The sequence below is a fragment of the Meles meles genome, chromosome 13, assembly GCF_922984935.1.
Source record: "Meles meles chromosome 13, mMelMel3.1 paternal haplotype, whole genome shotgun sequence".
Classification (NCBI taxonomy): Eukaryota; Metazoa; Chordata; class Mammalia; order Carnivora; family Mustelidae; genus Meles; species Meles meles.
Window position 1 is genome coordinate 82,023,686 of NC_060078.1, and position 23,772 is coordinate 82,047,457.

Consider the following 23,772-nt stretch of genomic DNA (forward strand, 5'->3'; position numbering starts at 1 on the left):
GCTTTAAGAAATAGGACATAACTAGCGTCCTGGAGGCGCTTATTCCTTTCTTCTGTCACCATGTTTGTTCTAAAAATGATGTTCAAAGACTTAAAGGGGATTAAGGCAATGACCACATGTATCATTGTGTCATGAAGTATCTCCAACTTTTTAATTCTTTTTTTAAAAAGATTTTATTTATTTATTTAACAGAGAGAGAGAGAGAGAGAGAGAGAGAGAGAGAGCGTGCTCATAAGTAGGTAAAGAGGCAGGTGGGGGGAGGGAGGAAGCAGGCTCCCCACTGAGCAGAAAGCCCAATGTAGGACTCGATCCCAGGACCCTGAGATCATGACCTGAACCGAAGGCAGATGTTTAACCCACGGAGCCACCCAGGCGCCCCCTTTTTTAATTCTTTATTTGAATTCAGTTTAGTTACCAGGGTAGAGGTCAGTGATTCGTCAGTTGCCTGTAACACCCAGCGCTCATTCCATCATGTGCCCTCCTTAATGCCCATCATCCATTTACTTCATTCCCCAGCCCTCCTCCCCTCCAGCAAGCCTTAGCTTCTTTCCCAAACTTAATCTCTTATGGTTTGTCTCCCTCTGTTTTCATATTTTATTTTTCTCTCCCTTCCTTTATTATATAAAATATAAAAATATTTTATTTTTTATATATATTTTTATATATTTTTATATTAAATATAATATTTATAAAAATATAAAAATATTTTATTTTTCTTCCCCTATGTTCCTCTATTTTGCTTCTTAAAGGCGACATATGAGTGAGCTCATATGGTATTTGGTTTTCTCGGACTGACATATTTCCCTTAGCATACTACCCTCTAGTTCCAACCATGACATTGCAAATGGCATGATTTCATTCTTTTTGATGGCTGAGTAATATTCCATTGTGTTGTGTGTGTATATATATATACCATATCTTCTTCATCCATTCATCTGTTGATCAATATCTGCATTCTTTCCATAATTTGGCTATTGTGGACATGGCTGCTATGAAATTTGGTGTGCAAAGGAAAAAAAATCAACTATTGGGATTCATCAAGGCTCTCCAACGTCTAACAAATGCCATCTATGCCTCAGGCCAAGAGCTGATGCTTCTTGTCGTGACTGTCCCATGAGTGGTATCCCACATTTTCTTTATTGTGTTGGCTATGAGCTTACCCTGAGCACACACATCTCCCTTCCATAATCTCATATACTTAAATCTCCCAACAGAACAGAATTCTTGGGTCTCCAGGGAGCAAAGCTCAGAGCCACATGGAAGGAGTTACTCACTCAGGGCTAAAATACAGCTAAATGGAAACTTTGGTTCTCACAGGAACTGCCCAATTGGTCTCGACGCTTAAATCCAGTACGTGACACGTGATTCGTCATGTAGTATTGTTAAGTACAATTCCTCCCAATATGACCAGTTCAAGAATTCCTCTGGGACAAGTAAGAATGTATTCTAATTCAGGAAATTACAGAGGCCATACATCTTAGAGGGGAAATGTGCCCCTTGACAACCACCCAACCCAGTTCCTAAGTTGATAAGCCATTGTTTTCTTTCCTTTTTTTTAATTTGGGCAATATCTTGTTTTTAAATGTATTAATTGAAGTGCAGTTGCTATATATTAAATTAATTTCAAGTGTACAGCACAGTGATTGAACAAACATATACATTGTGAAATGTTTGCCACAATAAAAATAATACAGTATTATCAACTATATTCCCTACACTGTATTTTTTATCCCTGTGACTTCTTTAGTTTACAACTGGAAATCCATACGTCTTCACCCCCTTCATTCATTTTTAGATTACAATTGAGAAAGTGGGACTAGAGAGGTTAATTAATTTGCTGAAAATCACAAGGTTACAAATTCCAGAAATTTCATGTTTCCACCTTCTTGATTTAATGCTTCACCCCTAAACTAAACCTCTTTGCTCTTGGGGGAAAAAAGAGCAATGACAAGCATCCATCATACTTCCCTAAGTGGTCATCTCATGACTTGTATCAGTATGGATTAGCATTCCTGCTCTGAAAACAGAATAAAATATAGAAGCTTTAGTTGATTTGTGGTGGGGATATTCTATAGATCTGGAGGAAAATCATTAATTTGTGTGTCTTTTTTCACAAACTTGAATCATTTCTGGGATATGATAGAGAACAAACCAATTAATTAACAAATTAACAATATATGGCCACCTGCATCAATATTACACGTAGGTTCTACACGCAAACGTTACTTCAGAAAAAGGAGATGGAGAGGAGAGGGAGTTGAGGGAAACTGGAAGGGGAGATGAACCATGAGATACTATGGACTCTGAAAAACAACCAGAGGGTTATGAAGGGGCGGCGGGGGGGTGGGGGGGGTGGGGTGGGAGGTTGAGGAACCAGGTGGTGGGTAATAGGGAGGGCATGTACTGCATGGAGCACTGGGTGTGATGCCAAAACAATGAACACTGTTATGCTGTAAATAAACAAATAAAAATAAATTAAAAAAAAAAAAGAAAAAGCATCAATTTTAAATAAATAACTTTCTAAACAAAAAAGAGATTTGTGTAATGCCAATGCAGGTAAGTGATGGTCCAATGTGAAAATACAGACTTTTGAATGAAGAAGTATTTATGGAGCGTAAGAAGTGATGTAATCAAGTCATAAGCATGACGGTATTTGGTACGATAATAAATTTGACCCAAAATTTAAGTGTATATTAAATATATTTATTAAATTGTAGGGATAGTACTTTCAGTAAGTTTTTAATGTCATTTTTTCATATATACGTGAAATTTTATATATATACGTATTTCTACTTAACCAACCTCCTAGTATTATATGTATTTTATCAATATGAATACATAATACCACCAGGACTTTACTAAAAATGTTAATAATTCATTGCTTTGTGAGAAGCACTATACAGCCATACCCACAACTCCTAAGGGAGCTGCTGTGGCACTGAGATTTGTCACTGGGTGTTGCTTGGTCACTAACATAGCGCAGAGGGACTCTCCCTTGGAGTCTGTCAGATTTTTAAAGAAAACCAGGAAACGGATCAACAAAACCCTCTGGGCCAGTTAAGATCAAAGAGGTAGCCTCAGAAGCATGGTGAAAATAACTCTGCATAAGTACATCGTCTCCCAGAATAACCCTCCTGCTGTGGGGCTTGCTCTCGCGGCATCGTCTATCAGCCCACGTGTTTTTCATAAGGAAAAAAATCTTAAAAAATAAATTCTGTTCTCTGCTTATGCTAAGCCCACTTCAACCCACAGTGAAATCCACCAGCACTGAAAGAAGTGACTATTTCATAACATTTTTAGATAAATGCCCTTCTTCTATTTTTGTCAGGTGTACTTGCATGAGTACGGCTGGCCTCTGCATCCTTTTAGGCTGTGGGTCTTTGAAGAATTTGTTGCCACTTTCTTTCAGTCTGACTAAGTCTGCTTACCAGGGAACAATGGCCTTAACTTGCCATTGTCATTGACATGAAGATAGTCCTTGAGGGACAGGTGACATCTGGACTCCAATTCAGAGCCCTGGTTCTCATGCCAGCAAGGCTGGGGCCCGTTCCTGCCCTCCTATTCTGACCCCTGAGTATCCGCTTCCATGAAGAGACATGTTGGCTTTTAAAAGAACAAGAAAATTAGGGTCTCTCTAGAGAGATTTCAGAGTCAGGCTTATATCCTGCACTCTAGCAGCTCCTCAGGGACAGCTCTGACACACCTCTGCATCCCCGTAGAGTCTGTCATGAATGTGCGCGCTCAACAGGGGACCGTGGAGTGAAGTCCCAAGTGTGCGGTGCTAAATTTGAGAAACACAGTAGCCACCAATGAGCAAAGGCAGAGCAATGATTACAGGTGTTCCTATCTTTTTCTCAAACTTCAGGGTAACCAACAGTTGATGAGAGAAAGTTCTTCTCTGCAGAAGCATTCCAGCTAATCAATGAAGAAGGGACGATAGAATTAGAACATCATCACTTTGCAAGACCCAAAGAAAGAACTGATCTACACATTCATTATATGGCCACTGACCCTGGTAGGTAAAGTCTCACATGGGGTTTTCTGACAGAAGCCTCAGGATGATTCTTAAACCCAGTGCTCAGTCCAACATCACAAAACTCCCAGTGTGATACAAGAGGACACAGCATCACCTGCAGTGTAGTCTTACCAAGAAACCAGAACCCAAATCTGCTCAAGGCTGTAGCTCTAAGTACTGGTTAACAGAAAACACAGGGGCGAGAGGAATGGTGGGGAGGCAATCAGCCAAAATTCTACTGGGCAGCGACCTGGTTTCATCCACAGGGATTGCAAGATTTAGAAGGCAAGAATTAAAAAGGAGGGACCATTAAAAAAGACTTAGCTGTAAGTATCCAAAATTTATAAAGAGCTTAGCAAAATCAACACCCAAAGAACAAATAATCCAATCAAGAAATGGGCAGAGGACATGAACAGACATTTCTGCAAAGAAGACATCCAGATGGCCAACGGATACATGAAAAAGTGCTCCACATCACTCAGCATCAGAGAAATACAAATCAAAACCACAATGAGATACCACCTCACACCAGTCAGAATGGCTAAAATTAACAAGTCAGGAAATGACAGATGCTGGCGAGGAAGCAGAGAAAGGGGAACCCTCCTGAGAATGCAATCTGGTGCAACCATGTTGGAAAACAACATGGAGGTTCCTCAAAAAGTTGAAAATAGAGCTACCCTATGACCGAGCAATTGCACTACTGGGTATTTACCCTAAAGATACAAATGTAGTGATCCAAAGGGGCACGTGCACCCGAATGTTTATAGCAGCAATGTCCACAATAGCCAAACTATGGAAAGAACCTAGATGTCCATCAACAGATGAATGGATAAAGAAGATGTGGTATATATACACAATGGAATACTATGCAGCCATCAAAAGAAATGAAATCTTGCCATTTACGATGATGTGGATGGAACTAGAGGGTATCATGCTTAGTGAAATAAGTCAGTTGGAGAAAGACAACTATCATATGATCTCCCTGGTATTAGGAAGTGGAGATGCAACATAGGGGGTTTGGGGGGTAGGAAAAGAATAAATGAAACAAGATGGGATTGGGAGGGAGACAAATCATAAGTGGCTCTTAATCTCACAAAACAAACTGAGGGTTGCTGGGGGGAGGGGGGGAGGGAGAGGGGGTGGGGTTATGGACATTGGGGAGGGTATGTGCTATGGTGAGTGCTGTGAAGTGTGTAAACCTGGCAATTCACAGACCTCTACCCCTGGGGATAAAAATACATTATATGTTTATAAAAAATTTTTAAAAATTAATAAAAAAAAAAGAATTAGCCGTAGTAACCAAATGTAATGTGGGGGCTGTGTTCATACCCAGATGCAAGTAATCTAACCGCCAAAAATGTTCCAAGCTTTCTGGAGAATTAGTCTTACATCTTACCAGATCAAGGAAGAGTCATGGTGTCCCATAAACAGAAACGCTATGGCCTTTCTGTTGAGGATGAGACAACTGGAAAAAGGAAGGGACTTGTCTTACATAACACCAACCTCTATATGTCACCATGCCAGCCACACCACAGGGAAGGGGTGGTCAGATGACGACCACAATGACAACATCGACTTGCCCCCCAGGCACCAGAGACCACCCATACATAGCCAGGACAACATTCTTATCCATTTCTGATGAAGAGTTCTGGGGAGGAGCCCTGGGGATGTGCAGGATTTTCATCAGAAAACCATAAACCCAAGGCACAGGAAATGAAGGATGGAAAGTGATGTCATTAGACTTGGGAATCCACTTCCATTTCAAAGATCCTGTCAAACCCTGTAAACTTTAAAGAAGTCAATTCAAGGACACCATACTCTCCAGCTGGAATGCAGAGATGCGCCGTTATGGAAAGGCTGATCTTAACCAGTTAAGGCACTTTAAAGTTAAGTCAGGTTGGAGAACAAAAACTCTAAAAATGGTGTTCTGACCTTTTCCAGTGCCTGTATAAACTTCAAAGACTGAAATGAGGAGAAAGCTCAAGGGAATGCAGTTCTCTTCGGCAAACAAAATTTAAACCCAATTAGAAAGAACTTAAATGTTAAGAGACTATAACTGAATTCAGAAGGGATTTGGTCTAGTTAGAAGATGGCTGAAGTCCATCAACAGTCACATTCTATAGTCACATTTTCAACTGTCCTTCCCTACTTCATCAAAGTGCAGAGGTGACCCCGCTGATACAACCCAATGCCCTAAAGAAGGGGTCGGAGCTGACCATGGTGCAGAAATCAGACAACCTGAGAAGGTGTGGTCACTTCCTGCAGGAAAGGCCATTCCCACAGGGAATGCATCAGCTAAGGCAGAAACCCTGAATTAGAAGGATCTGGTGTATTGGCATTTCCCTGCCAGTCCCAGCACCATTCAGCCTTTCTGCCATAATGGAAGTGTTTATACAGCCATACGTGGCAATAAGCATGTAAACTACGGCTAGTGTAATAAAGTAACTAAAGTTTTAATTTTATTTAAATTGATGTATACAGCTTTGTGTGGCCACTTATGGATATAACTCCTTGTGGAATGTGTCAAAAATACAATCCTCAGGCCCTATAACTGGGGATTCTGGTTCAACAGAGAGACATGGGGCTAGGTATCTGCCTTTGGATAAGCTCCTCAGGTGATCCTGGTGCCAGTGGTCCTGAAATACTGCACCAGACTTGAAGGAGGACAGGAGTTTCTGTTTGCGCTCCTGGCACAGGGAGTGCCCACCACATGGAGACAGACAACAGGAAGGGCACTGAATAAGGCCTAGAGCAAGGCTGGAGGCCACAGTCTCATCCCACTGTGTTTCTACCCAGATGCCACATGAAACACTGGCATTGCTTTGGGTTGTGACAGCTATCTAGACATTCTCAGGGCCATGGCCAGGACCTCATGATGTCCAATCTCACCACAGGCTTCTGCTCTTCAGCTCATACCCCCAGCCACTACTATACTTAGGCCACAAACATCCACAGATCCCAAAGAAATGTCCTGCCTCTTTCCACACAATAACCTTCTACAGGTCACCTCCTGAGTCGATTCTATTAGGTCCAAAAGTTGACCCTCTGGCAAGGCTCTGAGGACTATGCCCACTATGATCTGCCTCTTGGTGTCACCAACCATTGCTCAAAGAGCAAGTTCTAGGTCCTTTGTTAGGGTTCTCTGCTTTAATTAAAGATCATCAATTTTCTAGCATTTCACAGATAAGAATGATCTTTTCCATTATGCCATACATTCAATTTCTACCATCAATTTCTACCCACTCTTCCTCCTGAGCATCTCTGATCTGTTCCCTTCGGTGGATTCTCCATTGCTTGGAGCCGTTGCTAGAGCTTCCCTATGCACCAGAGATAAAGGAGCCTCTTATCCCACCCACTTTTTGCTGCCCCAATCTTGTCTTCATATGTAGCCAGAATGCTTTTTAAAAACTGAATTTTATCTTGTCATTGCCCTGCTTGCAGGTCCTGCTCCCATGGGGTCCATTGTCCCAATGAGAAAAAAAAAAGGTCCTTATGGAGCACGAGGCCTGCAAGGGCTGGCTTCCACTTCTCTTACTATCCCCCTCCTGCACACCAACGTTCTTAGTGTTTGAAACACTTCAAAGCTCCTTCCAGCTCTCCCAGGACTTTAATGCATGCTCCTCCTCCTCGGGGAACTGTCTACCTTCTGCCCTCCTTTGACTGGCTTGCTCTGATTCATGTGTTGCTCAAATGCTTCGTCACACAACTTCCTTCCCTAGACCAGACTGGGTCTCATTCTAGTCTTCCTCAGCTCTTACATTATAGCTTTGTGATGGCCTGTTTGGCATTGAGGTCCTTGACTGACCTCCAAGAAGACAAGGACTTGACCTTGTTTTCTCTATCTCCAGCGCCAACCACAAGTATCTGGTATTAAATAAATATCCGTGAACAAATGACTAAGTGAATAAAGGTTAAAGAATTACTATTGATTAACTTATTACTAATCATTTGAAGTAACAAGGATTTGTGGATGATATAAGGGAAGCAGAGAGACAAAACCATGAAATAGAGTAGAATTTCCGAGATGTGGTTTTGTCCTTGCTAGTTCAGTAATTAGAACCACTTGACAGATTAAAGCTCGAGGTTCTAACAGGCAGGCTGGACTTCCTTTGCAAGAGTAGAAATGAAAAAAAAAAATAACATTCTATACACAAAAACTTAAAAATTTTTAATCCCTAAAGATGTCAACATTGTGAAACTAAGACTGTTGCAGCAACAGCAACCCAGAGGATTAGCTAATGCTTTCCAGCTCTTCTCAGAATTCTAGTCTTTGGCCATCTTCAAGACTCATGGGCAAAGATTAGACATAATCTAATCTCCACTAATTTAGGAAGTTTGAAATAAGACATAGTTTTGGTGAACCCAAGGGTATACTTTGGTGAAATAACACATATCAGTCAGTCCACAGGAATAGGGCACTGAGTCATTCAAGCCCAATTATCAAAAACAACACGAGCTCAAATCTTTCGGCGCTCACTCTACACAGACTTCTATTCTTTCTTGCAGACGAGAAAACAGCAAATGTAAACAGCTTATTGTCGGAAGCAAAGCTGGGTTTTGAAGCCCCGTTTCTTGACTCCAAACCTGTGTTTGGAGCTAAGATTTCTCCTTGAACAATTAGTGTCTCACACCACCCAAGACGCACCTTCAACCTCCTGGTGACTCACTTCTGGTTGGGTCCAGGCTGTCCTCATTCCATTGTTCACTCATATGGTGAGTGCTCACCGAGGGCTTACCAGCCAGACCCTGGGAAGTGGGTGGAGGGCAAGTTGAGATCCTGGCCCTGGCCTTAAGGGCATCTCTTGCTGGTGGGAGAGGGAAGGGAAGCCCAATGGTGGGAATGAGACTATGGCAAGCAGCTCTCCAGGACTGTGTGTGCGGCAGCAGATGGGGAGTATTCTGGATATGGCCCAACAGGGTCGCTGCACAGCCGGACGCCAGACACTTCAGTTTAGGGCTATGGGCACTCATGCACACACACGGGTGACAGTCACCCTAGCATCTGCACCACCTCAGGGGCTCGTGCCTTGAGTTTGTGGGTCCCATTCATGAGAACTACGAGGAAATTTCCTTCTGAGCTTACAACGTTTATTTTCTGTTAACCCAAGCACAGGACTTTACGTTTATCCCCATTAAATCTCATCTTGTTAGTCTTGGCCCATTGATCCAGACTGCTGAAATCTCTCTAATCCAGATCCTGCAACACAGACAAGTTACCCCCTCCAGCGCCGCATTGCCAAGAAGTGTGATCAGTGCACCTCTTATGTCTTTATAGAGAAGGCTTTGGAAATTGTGGGCGATAACGAGGCCTTGTACATAGCCCTAGGGCCAATGATTGCATCTCAGTCCAGTTGTCCAGCACAGTCTGGGTCAACACGAACAAGAGACTCATATCCTCTGGGTGGTTACTCGGCCAAACCCTAACCCAGCCAGCACGATCTCTGCACCAGCTACATCCTCCCTCCTGCATCACCATACTCCAAGAGATGTCATCAAATAAACACCTTCCCAGATACTGACGCCCACGTCCGACCAATCTGAAGTGTCCTTTCTGCTGCTGATGGAGCGAATATTAATTAGATTTGTCCCTTCAGAAATGTCTGGAATTATCCCAGACAGAATAAAAGCCAATGTCTGAGTTCCTCCAATGCAGAGACCCAGCAAATATAAATTCAGTGGGCCATAGACCTCCCCCAGCCCCCGCCTTCTGTCAGTGATGGGCCAAGGCTGGAAAACAGAAAGCTCGGTGGGTTTGAGAGATGAGGGGGGTGTGATATACTGCCGTCACTTCTAGTTATCCTGAACTGGAAAAACGGATGTCTAAGCTGGCCAGCCTGTCTAATAAAGCATTTTGATCAAAGATGCAATTGCACAGAGCACCTGTTTGAGGGATGGCCTGAGAGCCCACGGGGACCCAGGAGAGTTATGGAAGTCATAAAGCGGTCCCTGCAGTTCCATAGGCAGACAGCAACACTGTAAAAAATGTTTCTCCGGGGAAGCTTTGAGTCTCTTTAAACATTCAATTATGGCTATACAAACACAGATTTTAAGTGAACAGCATCCGATCTTTGCACAAATTAGGGATGCTCGGAGGCAAATAGAAGAAAGCCCCTGAAACAACTGTTTAATACAAATTCCGTCCGGCTTCAAGAAGAATTGGTGTATGTGATGAGTTTTTGAGCAGGGTTAATTAGGTGACCCTCTTTCAGCATTAGCTTTGGATTATGGCTCCTATGATTTAAGGCAATGAGGCCACCTTTATTTTGGTTATGATCTCCAAGCCGGTTTTTAATTAAAACAGATTTCTGGATATTTAAAGACCCAGTATTCAATGTGCAGAGCTTTTTAGCCCTCTGAAAGTTGGTGGAGGTCCTTCTAAAACACATTTGCTGTTTATGAATAATAAATACTCCAATATCCTTCTTTTCAACGATTTTTAAGTTTTCACAGATTTTTTTTGCTTCAGTGTAAAAAGTTTTCCTAATCTCAACAGTAATATTTTCTTGCTCTAAAACATGAATAAATGTCTTCCATAATCTTACTAGTCAGAGATACATATATATATAAAATTTTGAAATAAAAACTCAATGTTGTGTAAAATATTATCTAACATGCTGCTTACATTGATTATATCATGAATGCTTTTCACAGTGATGAAGATCCCCATCATCTCCTCTATTGGCTCTATATGGCTAAGTCATAATTTAATCAATCTCCTATCGATCTAGGTAAAATATTCTGCAGTGAACATCCCTGAACACAGGACCTGGAGGCATGATGTAGGGCACCGGCAGGTTACCTTCTGGTTAGCCAAGATCTCTACTGCACTAGTTATGTATCCACATTCATTTTGCTTGAACATTTGAGTTCTAATACCTTTATTTGAAGAAATTCTCTAAATGGATCTATTGGGCCAAAAGTTATAGGAATTAAAAATTCTACTTTCTCCTGGACAATGGATTATATTTTGTGTTTGACAGCGTCAAGAGCTGGTAGCACACGAGCATTTCACTCTACCCATAAAACTACAGATTTTTGGGATTCATGGTCTCAAAAGTGAAGTCCATATGGAACAGGCAGGTAATTTTTTTCAAAAAAAATTTTATTTTCAAGTATTTTGGGAGAGTGCAACATTAAAATAGTCATATTGACACGCTCTAATTATGAAAATGTTATTTTTAGCAGGGCAGAGTCTCTACAACTGGTATAGGTAGTATAATTAAATTAAAGCCACGGAACGTCATAGGATCATATTGAACACTCTCCATATAATTTCTAACATGAAGGTTGACAGTGAGGTTGGGAAGAGAGATATAAATTGAGAAGAGATAGCTTTATGTTTTTGACTTTTCTAATTTTGAGATTATTTTGTGAAATGCCCAGAATTGGAAGTGAGCAAATTAAGGCACCTTTTAACCTTTTAAAATGATCTTTTATACAGATGAGCCATGGTTGAATGACTATTTATCATTGTGTATTACACTATCTGCCCTAGTAGACAGGAAACCATTTTCAAAAGAACCAGGAATGAGGCTACTGAGCCACTTCAGAGACTCAGAGAACCAGAAGGGCGCTAAGAGCTGCATTTCTATAAGGAAAAGTATGTCCAGTATAAAGCTAAGTGAAGAAGCCGGTTATCAAACACACAGACCCAATATCCACTAGGAAGACAAAAAAAGCAAAGCTTACTTGTAAGGAAAACGTCCTTGGATCACGACTAAAATATTCATCAGGATATTGTTTGGTAATAGAAGTATTTTCTTTTGGCTCTTTGATCTTTTTTCCCCTACAATTTTCAATTTTCTGCCCTGGACATGTATTCCTTTTAGAGTAGAAACAAGTAGATTAAGGTTTTTGTTAAGTTGATTTCTATCCATCTACCTGCCGTCCTACTACCATCTGTGGGTCTGGAATTGGCATCATTCCTGCTGCCTACCACATCCCCCAACACTCTGACAAAAGGAGTGGACGCCGGAATCCAGCAGCAATCCTAAAGCCCCATCAAGGCCATGCATCTCCACCAGAAACCCTAGTCCCTTTTGATCATTCAGGAAATATCCAGTTTCATCTGTTGAGATATTTCAAAACCACATGCAAACAGCACTTTACAAAAATTAAAATGTCCCACGGTATTCTTACATAAATGAGAAAAAAGAGCATGAATATATTTACTTGGCTGAGAGAGATATACCAAAGGCAACATACAGGTTTCTGTTAAGCTCCCTGTTCATTCAAAACTGGCCCCCGAAACCTCTACTTTAAGACCATCAAGGCATGAGGAAAGCTAAAAACACATCATTTATTGCTTACAAAAGCTTTTAATTCATTTAATGGTCGGGGGTAAACATACAAGATATACGAAGAGGCAGGTTGCCGTCCTATTTTACATGTATTCATGTTAATTGTTGTTGGCCGCGGTGTTAGACACTGAATGTGAGAATTGGCCATGATGATCTCATTGATCTGATTTGCCTGGGGCCCTCAAATCAAAGCACAGATACCATAAGTGATCTGACTTGTTCACATGGAGAACAGTCAGATTTTTGTGACATCTCTCTGGGGCAGAACTCATTTCAGTGAAGCTCTCTTCTCTACGAGATCACATCAGGAAAAAGTCAGCATGCCACTGATGGGTGAGGAATAGGAACCAGTAGTTCCGAAGTTAGAAATTTCTAGAAGTTTTATCTATCTACCTAGAAGATAGAAACTCCTGTTTCAAATCAAGCGGGATGTGGTAACTTCATTTACATCTTTAAATACACATTACTTATTGCAAGCACACAGATCTTTTCTGGTACTAATAAAAAAGAATAGTATTGCATCCTCTTGGTCTAAGGAACCCAGGGGGCTAGCCAGGGTATAAAGGATGACAAGAACAGGGCTTGTGTTCTTTATGCCTTGAAGCAGACAGTTTTCTACTGGGAAGTCATACAAAATATGTAATAATATCCATCTGTTCCAGGAAAAAAAAATAATACCATTTTTGGAAATTCATATAATTTTGCAAAAAAAGTTCAAATTTTTAAATAAAAAGATAAAATAAATACTTTGTACCACTGGAGACAAGCTCTGAAAGATAAATAAACCCTTGGTATTTCTCAGGGAAAAAAGAGGTTCTATTCATTTGAAGCTATTTCTCCTTATATAAGCCGGGAATTGCCAGAAGTCAACTAATTATGGAATGCTGTTATTTGAACAGAAGATGCTTAAATTCTATCCTTGACAAATCAGGCTCTGGAAATGAGAAACATCAGAACTATGAGGAAAAACCTGCTGATTTACAAAGCTTTTTTTTAGAGTGATAAAATTCTTCATTTTTCCACTTCATTTTTTTCAAGTTAATTCCAGTCTCAGGCCCAAATTGGGATTATGACTCTGTGCATTTCGTTCTGTTTCTCTAAATGCCAATGTAGATTACACAGCACTTTGAACCCGCAGCTCCTTTCTTTCTCCCATGGTACAGTATACAAGAATTAATGTGACTTACTCGTTTCTTTCCAGCTGTATGATCAGTTCTTTGCTTCCCAGTTGTATTCGAAAATTCAACACTTCTGGATGATTCTGAAAGATAAATAAGAGAAATCAGCTGAAACACATTTCACATTGACTTGCGAACATTTGAATGTTCTGAAGACATATTCAATGGAGGGAGAGAAAAATACGTTTTCTTCTTGGGACCATTCTGAGATCCCAAGTAGAGAAGACCAGGTCAACCAGGACCAGAGTCTGGAGGAAGCACCACCCTCCTAGATGGCATGAATGTGGCCTGTACCCCTTTCCTTTGGCCACATAGCCCTGAGATCCTTCTTGACTACCCCCACCTCCCACAATGACCTCCTCCCTCAGTTTCCCTGTCTCTATAAATAGCCCCTTCACTTCCCCAGCTGCTCACATCAGAAAGATCAAGTCCTGCTTGAAACCTGCTCCCCCGGCTCCTCTACGTCCACGGAGGGTCCTGCAGTGTTGCTGTCCAAACCACAGCTCCTAGTACACCGTACGCCCCTCCACCTCACCCCAGTTCAAAGCGCAGTCATCTCGCATCAGGAACACCGCAACGCCCTCCTAACCTGGGTCCCTCCATATCTACCTTTGCTTTCCTCCCATTCATTCTCCAATGGCAGCAGAAGTTCTACATCAAAAATACCTCTTCATCAACCCAACTACACTGGTATCCAGCAATAAGATGCCAGCTCTTTAATGTGGCCGGCGGTGCCCACACGGCTCTGGTCCTCACTCACATGGACCTCGCCAGCCACTCAAACACACGGAGCTCCTCTGGAGTGCTCACTTTTTGCACCTGCTGTTCCTTCTGCCTGGAAGGCTCCCCCTCTGACTCCCCCAACTCAGTACCAGCTTTAACGTCAGTAAGTCAAGGAACCCTGACCTTGCTCCTCAATCTCACTGCATACCCCTCTTCCCAGGCAAGCTTTCTTCCAGTTTCCTGTCCTTTCCTTCCTTGTGGAAGGAAGAACTTCTCTCCTACTTGTAGTAACTCAGTATGTTGATTTGTGGGTCCACTTGCTTATTATGTCCTCAAAGGTGTCAGACAAGTAATAGAAGCCCAATTAATATTTGGTGAATGAAGGAATTAATGTCTCTACCAATCTCTTCTCCTTCTCACAGGGCAGACATACTCCTTCTTCTCTGAGCTCCAGGGAATCCAGCTCATGTGTGCCCATCTGTCAGTGGGAAGCAGGCAAGTACACCACTTTCTGTTCTGCCCTGGAAATCCCAATGAGTTTCTTGCCCTGCCCTGAGAATGTACCGATGTGACAATGTCCCTCAACTCACAACCTTACCCAAGTTCCCTTCCCACTAACCCAGGGTGGTCATGTGCACCACACTTTGAGCCCAATCATTTAGAGTCCTTACCCAAGTCATAATCTACTTGCCAACTCCAAGGAATTCTGTGAATCTCCCATCCCCCTTCCTGTTGTGCACCCCTAGTGATTCGGGAACAGTCACTTCCAGCCCCTCCTTATCCAGACCAGCATGTGTCAAATGGGGGTTCTATGTATCCATGGGGCAGTTCTCACTAGGAGAACTGAAAATTTCCATTTTTTAAAAAAACAACTGATTTTTTAAAAACCAACGCTGCGTTTTCATTCTGACCTGTCAGGACAGTCCCCAGCACTCAGGCAGGAGCCTGGCAGTGCCGCCTGATGGACCGCGGGATGTGTGAAGGGCAAAGAAGGGGTTAATTCACAAATGATGCAAACTAAAGGAGGGCCAAAGGCCATCAAAGCCCAGGACAGGAATTAAGGCTCCTTGGGGGCTTAAAAGGATCGAAGTAGAAGAGAGCTGGGTCATCACATGGAGCTAGTGCCGCAAAGTCAAGGGCGCCCGGCTCCCCGTGGTCAGCGCTGCATCCGAGAGCCGTGCAGTGGCTCAGCCCTGCTCACAAGTCATCACCAGGAAATCAGTGCTGCCCCTCTCAGTTGGTGTGGGTTTTCCTGCCTTTGCTCTAGAAGTTCCTTCGGTTTTATCCTTGGGAAAACAAGATGTTCATATGTAGTGTTCTAACATGCCAGCGTTAAGAGTTCAAGAGACTTTTCTTACCACGTAGCGTTTCATCTGTACTATGGATCAACTAATCACTTGTTACTATGAGAGAAGATGGAGTGTAAGCTCCAACATCCAACCTTAGTCCAAACGAAATGAAATTTAAGCAGAACCCTAACAACAGAAGTCACATGAGTTTTGGGAAAAGGTTAAAAGAGGCACATCCTTGTGCCGTGGGACTGGGACAGCATCACACAGGGCGAAACGCAGCTTCTTTTCTTTTCACGGCTGCCCTGTGCACATCGGGATAGTTTCCGATGTCGAATGTGGTGGCCGTTAGCCACATATGAATTTACATTTAAATTAATTGAAATAAAATTTAAAAATCAGTTTATCAGTCTCCCTGGACACATTTCAGACTCAAGAGCAAAATGCGGCTAGAAGCGGCCCCGTCGGACAAAGTAGAGTGACAACGTTCCTACCTTCCCAGAAAGTTCAGACATTTCCATCTTCTTTGAGCTGGTCGGAGTCCATAATAAAGACCTAAGTTTTGCATCATTCAGTTGCTGCCTGAGTAACAGACTGTTTTAAATATCGGTGCCTTCAGGGGATATAATTAGGTGCAAACCCAAGTGGTTTTTTTTAAGTGCACATTAAGAAAGCTCTTCTCAATTTTAATTGATGAGTGATATTATTTTTTAAGGAGTTACTTAAGCTTGAGAGTTAAACTGGTAAATTCCATATAAATGAAATGCTTATCTGTATTTTCTGGGTTTAAACAGAACTTGTTTTGTACAGACTCCTTCTAGCAAATGAGGGCACAAACATCTAGCGATCTTGTAAAAACCACATACCGTAATTGACATATTTTGGCACTATCTGATGTTTCTAAGAACTTTATAGGTTTCTGAGTGTTTGCTGAACTTTTCAAATTAATATTACTATTTCCATCCTATGCAACATTAGACACACATTATGTCTTTAAATTTTAATATAGTGCATAGAAGTGCTTATAAGTCCTGCGTGTGCTGTCGAATCTGTCATGGGGACTTCTGCCCAAATTTGCTTATATTTTCTGACACTGAGATTTAATTACAAATACACATAGAATGTTCTCTCCAGGGTTTGCGACTTGTACTTATCCATGATTTCTTAGAAAAATGGGATTATTAATTAAGTTTACAATAAAATATTAGAACAAAAATGTGTCTCGATATTTTGTCAAGATGTGCCCAATGTACGTATATGTATGTGTTTTTGAACGTGTTTTATATATGTGTATGTGCAAATAACTTCCTTTAATTACAAACCGTCTTTGCCTGAAATACTGAAACATGTATCACATTTTAAAGATAAATCCTGGCAATTATATTTGTGAATAAAGATAAAATATTTGCAGTACCTCTCGCCCCCCAGTTCAGCTAGTCAAAACATGACCATTTGTGCTAATTCCACAGGAAGTCCCTACAGGACCTGTTATAATATTCCAAAGTCAACATCTTTCAAATGAATACATTTTTCCTTAGGGAGGCAAAAAAAGATCTTATCTGTGTATTTTAGTTGGGATTTAATGGTACAGGAGAAATCAATGGGGAAAAAGAACAGAGAGCTATTTTCATTCAAAACCACTAATTACATTAGATTGCTCCATTTAAATACATGTATGCATTCCATTTTCTTCTGATTTTTATACATCGAAAAAAATAAACCAGTGCTGGTTAAATATAGCATCCCTTTTCTTAAACATGATATATTGATTACCTAAATGGAACTGTGTCTTTTATTGAATGCTTAAAGAACTGCATTTGCTTAGTCAATTCAATGCTAATCAATAGGCCAGAAATGTTTTGGCAGTATTCTAATTCCACCTTTTTTCACTGGGGAAAGTAAACCCAAAAAAGAGTGTACAAAATGTATCACCACAATTTTAATTTTAATTTTTTAAAATATTTATTTTATTTATTATGGGAGGGAAGGGCAAAGGGTGAAAGAGAGAGAATCTCAAGCCAACTCCTTGCTGAACGCAGAGCCTGATGACACGGGGCTCGATCTCATGACTTTGAGGTTATGACCTGAGCGAACATCAAAAGCTGTATGGTTAACTGACTGAGCTACCCAGGCTCCCCACTACAATTTTAAAAAATAATAATTACTAGAGTACCTATCACTCAGCTGAAAAATCAAAATATTACCAGAATCTGAGAAGCCCCTTGCCTTAGTTTGCTAAGGCTGTCATAACCATAACCATACCACAGGCTGGGTAGCTCAATGAACAGAGATTTATTTCACATGGTTCTGGAAGCTAGAAGCCGGGCACCTGGGTGGCTCAGTGGGTTAAAGCCTCTGCCTTCGGCTCAGGTCATGATCCCCGGGTCCTGGGATCGAGTCCCGCATTGGGCTCTCTGCTCAGTGGGGAGCCTGCTTCCTCCTCTCTCTCTGCCTGCCTCTCTGCCTGCTTGTGATCTCTGTCTGTCAAATAAATAAATAAAATATTAAAAAAAAAAAAAGAGTTAGCTGGAAGCTAGAAGCCCAAGGTCAAGGTGTCAGGAGGGTTGGTTTCCTCTAAGGGCTCTCCTCTTGTGAACTCCTCATGGAAACTATGTGGGCAGCTTCCCCCAGGGACTGTGCTCAAGCAATTCTGCCAGGAAAGGCTGCAGCCAGGACCCCACCGCCCATTTCTGGGGCCCTCAGTTGCCCTGTGCTCCCTCTGAGGTCAACCACAACCCATCTGCCCAGCACTCTCTACTTAACTGGAATTCTGAGCCGATGTGTAAAAGTGATTTATTAATTAGCTGGGATTTCTTTCACCTTGTCTTGCTTTCCTTTAATCTGTGTAATTGGGGGTCCCCCAAACTTGACTTTAAATTATTTCACCCACGTTGCCTACAAAATCTCTCTAGTCAATACACGTAACTTCTCACAGATGTAGGGATGCCTCTGGCTGCTTCTTCTCTGATGGCTGGAATGATACACAGCACCATACCCTTGGTGTTTCCTTGTCTTTAAAAAACAGCCATCTTCAGCAACTTAGAAAAAATCTGAACCAGATCATGAAGTTGAAATAAGGCGGCAGTGAGCCACCAGGAGGAAGGGAATTCCAGGAGAGAAAATATGATGTCGGGTCAACCTCAGAGTCCCTGGCTTCTAGCTTACCCTTTCAAAGATCATGGTCGGTTCTGACCCAGACTCACTCATCTCAGCCGTTGATACTGGAAGCTCAGAGAGATCTGATTTTTCAAGCAGAAAAACAGTGTTAAGATAACTGCATTGGAGGGACTCTGAAATAACTCGATTTCTCTCCAGCACTAAATACATGCTTCAGACTACAGCCGTGGTATTCGTGGGGCACAAGGGAGTCATTCATTGCTATGAATATTTAGAGGCGATCTTGATTACCACTTTAATATGAGTGGCCAGCTCCACAGCCGGGAAGATAAGCGCACTGTGGAACTGCGAGAGGGCAAAATCGAATTAACTGCAGGATAGCGCGGAAAGGGGCAAACACATTGCAGTGCCATCACGGGGAGTCCCTGGCTTGGGGCCTTTTACTTATTACATAAATGATGATAATGTTTATTCATGAGTCACTGATAATTTTTTTTTCTGACAGAAACTGACCTTAGCAAACACCTTGTTAAAATATGCAGAATGGCCCATATTAATCTCAAGTAAAAACTGCTTTTGAAATAGAGGTAATGTCATTTCTAAGGTTTCTGGGGGTCAACATGTTGCATTATCGTTCGTACTCCTTAAGTTATTGTGACATGAGGGGTTTACAGATTTTCAGCCTGCTTCTGCCTTCCCACGACAAAACTCACCCCCTCACCACCGCCGGCGTGCGTGACGCTGAGTTCATGTTCTTTATCCTGTGGCTGCTGGAGTGACCGCTAATGCTTACATTTGCAGCAAACATTTTTGATTTTCATTTTAGATTACTAGATGTTTTAGCCAAAACATCTTAAAAGCCTTATTTATTCATTGAAACATTGCCAGCCTCCCCCACGTGCATCTGTACATGATGGGCTCGTAGTCCCCCGTGCACCGTCCTCTCTGGCTGAGGACAAGGGCTAATTCTGAAGCAGACATGGTCATCTCTTCCCTCCTGGAGCTCACTGCTAGGTTGTAAGAGGACGGCGACAACATGCCTTAATAGAAAGCAAGCTGGAAAACCCTACAATGCAGGTTTCTCAAAATTAACACATCTAAAACTCATTTTTTATTTTATGTCCCCCCCCATCCATTCCAAAGAGGAAGCTGGAGAAAATCAAATCTGTACTGGTTCTGGTGGAGAGCTAGCCCAGCGACAATGCTCTCTCTAAAAACCCTTCATCAGGGACGCCTGCGTGGCTCAGTGGGTTAAGCCTCTGCACTCGGCTCAGGTCATGGTCTCGGGGTCCTGGGATCGAGCCCCACATCAGGTTCTCTGCTTGGCGGGGAGCCTGCTTCCCCCTCTCTCTCTGCCTGCCTCTCTGTCTACTTGTGTTCTCTCTCTCTGTCAAATAAATAAGTAAAATCTTAAAAAAAAAAAAATCTTCATCAGTGGCCCATCGTACTTAGAATAAAACCATGGCCTTCAGACCATGAAGGGTCTGGCCTCTGCTCACCAGACTTTCAGCAAACCACTGAGCTGGCCAGGCTCCAGCCAGCTTCCAGGCCTCCCCACCTGAGGACCCTGTGCATGGAGGTCCTCCCTGGGCTCCACTGCCAGCTCTCAGGCTGGACGTCACTGCCCCAGAGAAGCGGCGGCCATCTTAGTGGGGCTCTGCTCTCGCACACCCAGCTCCCACCCGCCCTAGATTTCCTCGTTTGTGATCGTTTATTGGTGTGTTTATTTCACTTGTTGACTGTGTATCTCCTAGGAAAACAGAAGCTTTGCAGGCGGAGGGAATTGGCCTTGTTCCACATTCTGGCCCCAACACCCAGAACAGGAGCACCTAGAAACATCTGCAGGATGATGGAAACATCATCCAGAGGCTCTCGGAGGTAGCAGAAGGATCACAGTCTGAGGGGTTGCAAAGAAACTCCAAAGCCACACACGTCAAGTCAGAAGGTATGAAAGAGACATCAGGACTCTCCTACCCTGTGGGAGCTGTCCCCAAACAGAAGCCTACAGTCTGCTCCTCTGACCCCAATGGGCTGCCTGCTTCACCCCTGGAGGCTGATGTCCCTCGTGGGCCCAAGTGGCCATACAGAGGATCCCTGTACACTGAACAAGGAACTGGGCTTCGACTATGACTTGCATTCTGTTCCTCTGGGGGGAGGGGGCCCTGGAAGCCGAATTCTTTACATTTGTACTCGGGACTGACAAGAATGTCTTGTTCCTGGCACCCTCCTGCTCCTCCGGCTCAGTGTCTTTGGACCTTAGTGACAAAGAATCCAAATCAGGGCAGAGGGGCACGGAGCGGGTGGCAGGAGGAGGCACGTGATGAAGTATCCGTCACTGCGGGCGTGAGGCGGACCGCCGGACTGGGGGAGGGAGAGGCAGAAATCAGAGCCGTGTCAGGACGGGGGCGGGTGCTGAGCAAAGTCCAGGCAGGAGGGATTCGAGGAAGACTTGTTTTGCTGGTAATAACTTGTCAGTTATTAAGTGTCCCGTGTGTGGGGACCATATCCCGGATGCACGGTGACATGGTGGCGACACGGTACCTCTGGGGACAAAACCGTGGGGTGACATTGTGGCGAGATCAGACCACAGCAATTCGCCTCTGAGCAGGGCTGAGCAGACGCCGGACCCCACCCAGTCGTGGCACCACATCCTTAGATCTCTGCTGTCCCCTCTCCTCTTCTGCCTTCGGACATGTCTCTTCGAAGGAGAGAATACATCATCCTTGACCTCTCTGCCTGCTGAAGGCGCCGGCACAGCAGGACACCTGAGGCAGGAGGCCAGTGGCTACAACGGGGCTTTCCCATCAGCCCCGCACCCGAACAACTCCCGGAGCCACCCGCAGCCCCGGCACCAGGTGTCCATCACCCCCCCACCCCCAACGGGGACCGGCCCCCGGTGAGTGTTCAGTGTCTGCACCTCCAGCGATGGGACCTGCGATGGGGACTGCTGTCAGGTGAAGAGGCCTGGGCAGGCTGCCAGGGCCCAGCTTCACGTCAGCGTCCTCCAACCACCTCCAACACCGCAGAAGGAGGTCAATGTGTCCTTCTTCTAAGGGCATCCTGCTCCGGAAGTTTGCACATAGGTAACAATTTCTCCTTCTTTGATTGCAAAGGAATATAATTTTATTTTATTTATTTTTTTTAAAGATTTTATTTATTTATTTAACAGAGAGAGAGATCACAAGTAGGCAGAGTAGCAGGCAGAGAGAGAGGGGGAAGCAGGCTCCCTGCTGAGCAGAGAGCCAGACATGGGGCTCGATCCCAGGACCCTGGGATCATGACCTGAGCCGAAGGCAGAGGCTTAACCCACTGAGCCACCCAGGCGCCCCCAAAGGAATATAATTTTAAATTAAAAATGAGCTATTTAATTTCATCTTAGAAACAGAGTTTTTCCACCTAGGAAGCTGCACACAGGAGGGGGCGGTGGTGGGGGAGCAGGGGCTGGAGAACTGATCTCGGACTGGCTGGAAGCCGCTACTCAGACCAAAGGACCGCTGGCCCATCACTGGATCCTGCTGGGCCTCAGTTTCCACACTGGGAAAGCAGGGATGACTGTCCTGTTCCTGTCTGTCAGTGCGATCAGCAGAATAACGAGGCCTCATCCTCATCCCTGGAACCTGCAAACATGTCACCTGACTTGGAAAAAGGGACTTTATTCGTGTGACTAAGGGCAGGACTCTGAAAGAGGAAGATTATCCTGGATTACTCGGATGGACCCGGTGCCATGATGAGGTTCCTTGAAAGCCCAGAACCTCTCATTGCTGGGGTCAGAGAGATGGGACGTGCCGCAGCCTTGAGAAGCTGGGAATGGCCATCGGCTCGGAGCCAGCAAGAATGCCGGGACCGGCCCTACGGCCTCCAGGAGCAGGATTCTGTCCACACCTCGGATGAGCCAGAAACAGATCTTGCCCGACTGCCTCCACCCAAACCAGCTGTCCTGTGAAGAGCTTGTTGTCACCCTGGCGAGAGTGAAGCATGAACACAACGGGACGTCCTATCCTCAGAGCCGAGAACTGGTCCGGGCTCTGCTCTGAGCCACTTAAGGTGCGGTTGTTTGTCATAGCAGCGCCAGGAAGCGGATGGACTCGGGAGAGATCGCTGTGAGATTCCAGGGGGAAACGTCTGTTGGGAAACCATCATGGGCAATCAATGGAAAACGCTGGTCTGCGCTAGAAATCCAGTCACCAGTGAGACCGCTCCCTCACAGAGCGACCGTGACAGATGCCCCGTCATGTGTTATTCATTGCTATTTATCCAAATCACAACTCTTTGGGGTCTTTTGAATTTAGATCTAAATAAGGCTTTTTTGGTGTTTCTTTTTTTAGATTTCATTTATTATTTTTTCTTCTTATTTATTTAATTATTATTATTATTTATTTATTTGACAGAGAGAGAACACTAGCAGGAGGAGCAGGAGAGGGAGAAACAGGCCCCCCACTGAGCAGGGAGCCCAAGGTGGGACTCGATCCCAGGACCCTGGGATCATGACCTGAGACCTGAGCCGAAGGCAGACGCTTAACAACTGAGCCACCCAGGCGCCCTAAATAAGGTTTTTTAAGTTAACAAGTTTTCAAAAATAAATACTAGACAGTCATTAATTGGGGGCCCAGTTATGAGCCAGTATGGCCCAGCTCCATTTGGGAAGATCTTATACCTGCCAGATCATAGGTATAGAGGGGATGGAAGATTCTGCAGGACCCCCGGAGATACCACACAAGGCAGTGAATGCCCTTCGCTTTGAGGTGAGATATTCTGAAGGAAGCACTTTCTGAGACTGGCTTACTGATACCAGGACCTATTAGGAAGCAGCACAGAGCACCGCTGTGCGGAACGACTTGTCTCGTCTTGAAGGACGCGGCCGTAGAATAACGTGCGCTGTGTTTGTTAACGGGAAAGCCGGGTTTTCGAGTCCAAGTTCATTTATCTAACGAATTTGATGTCTGGAAACACTCATGTACCATATGTTTCTACAACACCATTTCAAAACTGTCAGTCAGAGGAAGTTAATAGCTTAAGTCGCTGGTTGGTTTGCACGCAAGCTGTCTTCCGGGGAGAATAGCCCGTTCAGATGTTGACTGAGGCCGTTTATAAAGCATCACTGTAATCTCTTCCAAATAAACATTAGCAGAATATAATAAGCCCTTTAAAAA

At 43.6% G+C, this 23,772-nt stretch overlaps 1 protein-coding gene across 1 annotated transcript in view; it reads right to left on the reverse strand.

Annotated features, from left to right (window-relative positions):
• ADAM12 (ADAM metallopeptidase domain 12) overlaps window positions 1–23,772 on the reverse strand; it is a 346,383-nt gene that overhangs the window by 235,499 nt on the left and 87,112 nt on the right. Inside the window, exon 3 of the mRNA XM_046027701.1 lies at window positions 13,503–13,576. Within this exon, the coding sequence (XP_045883657.1) occupies window positions 13,503–13,576 (74 nt within the window). The remainder of the gene's footprint in view (window positions 1–13,502; window positions 13,577–23,772) is intronic.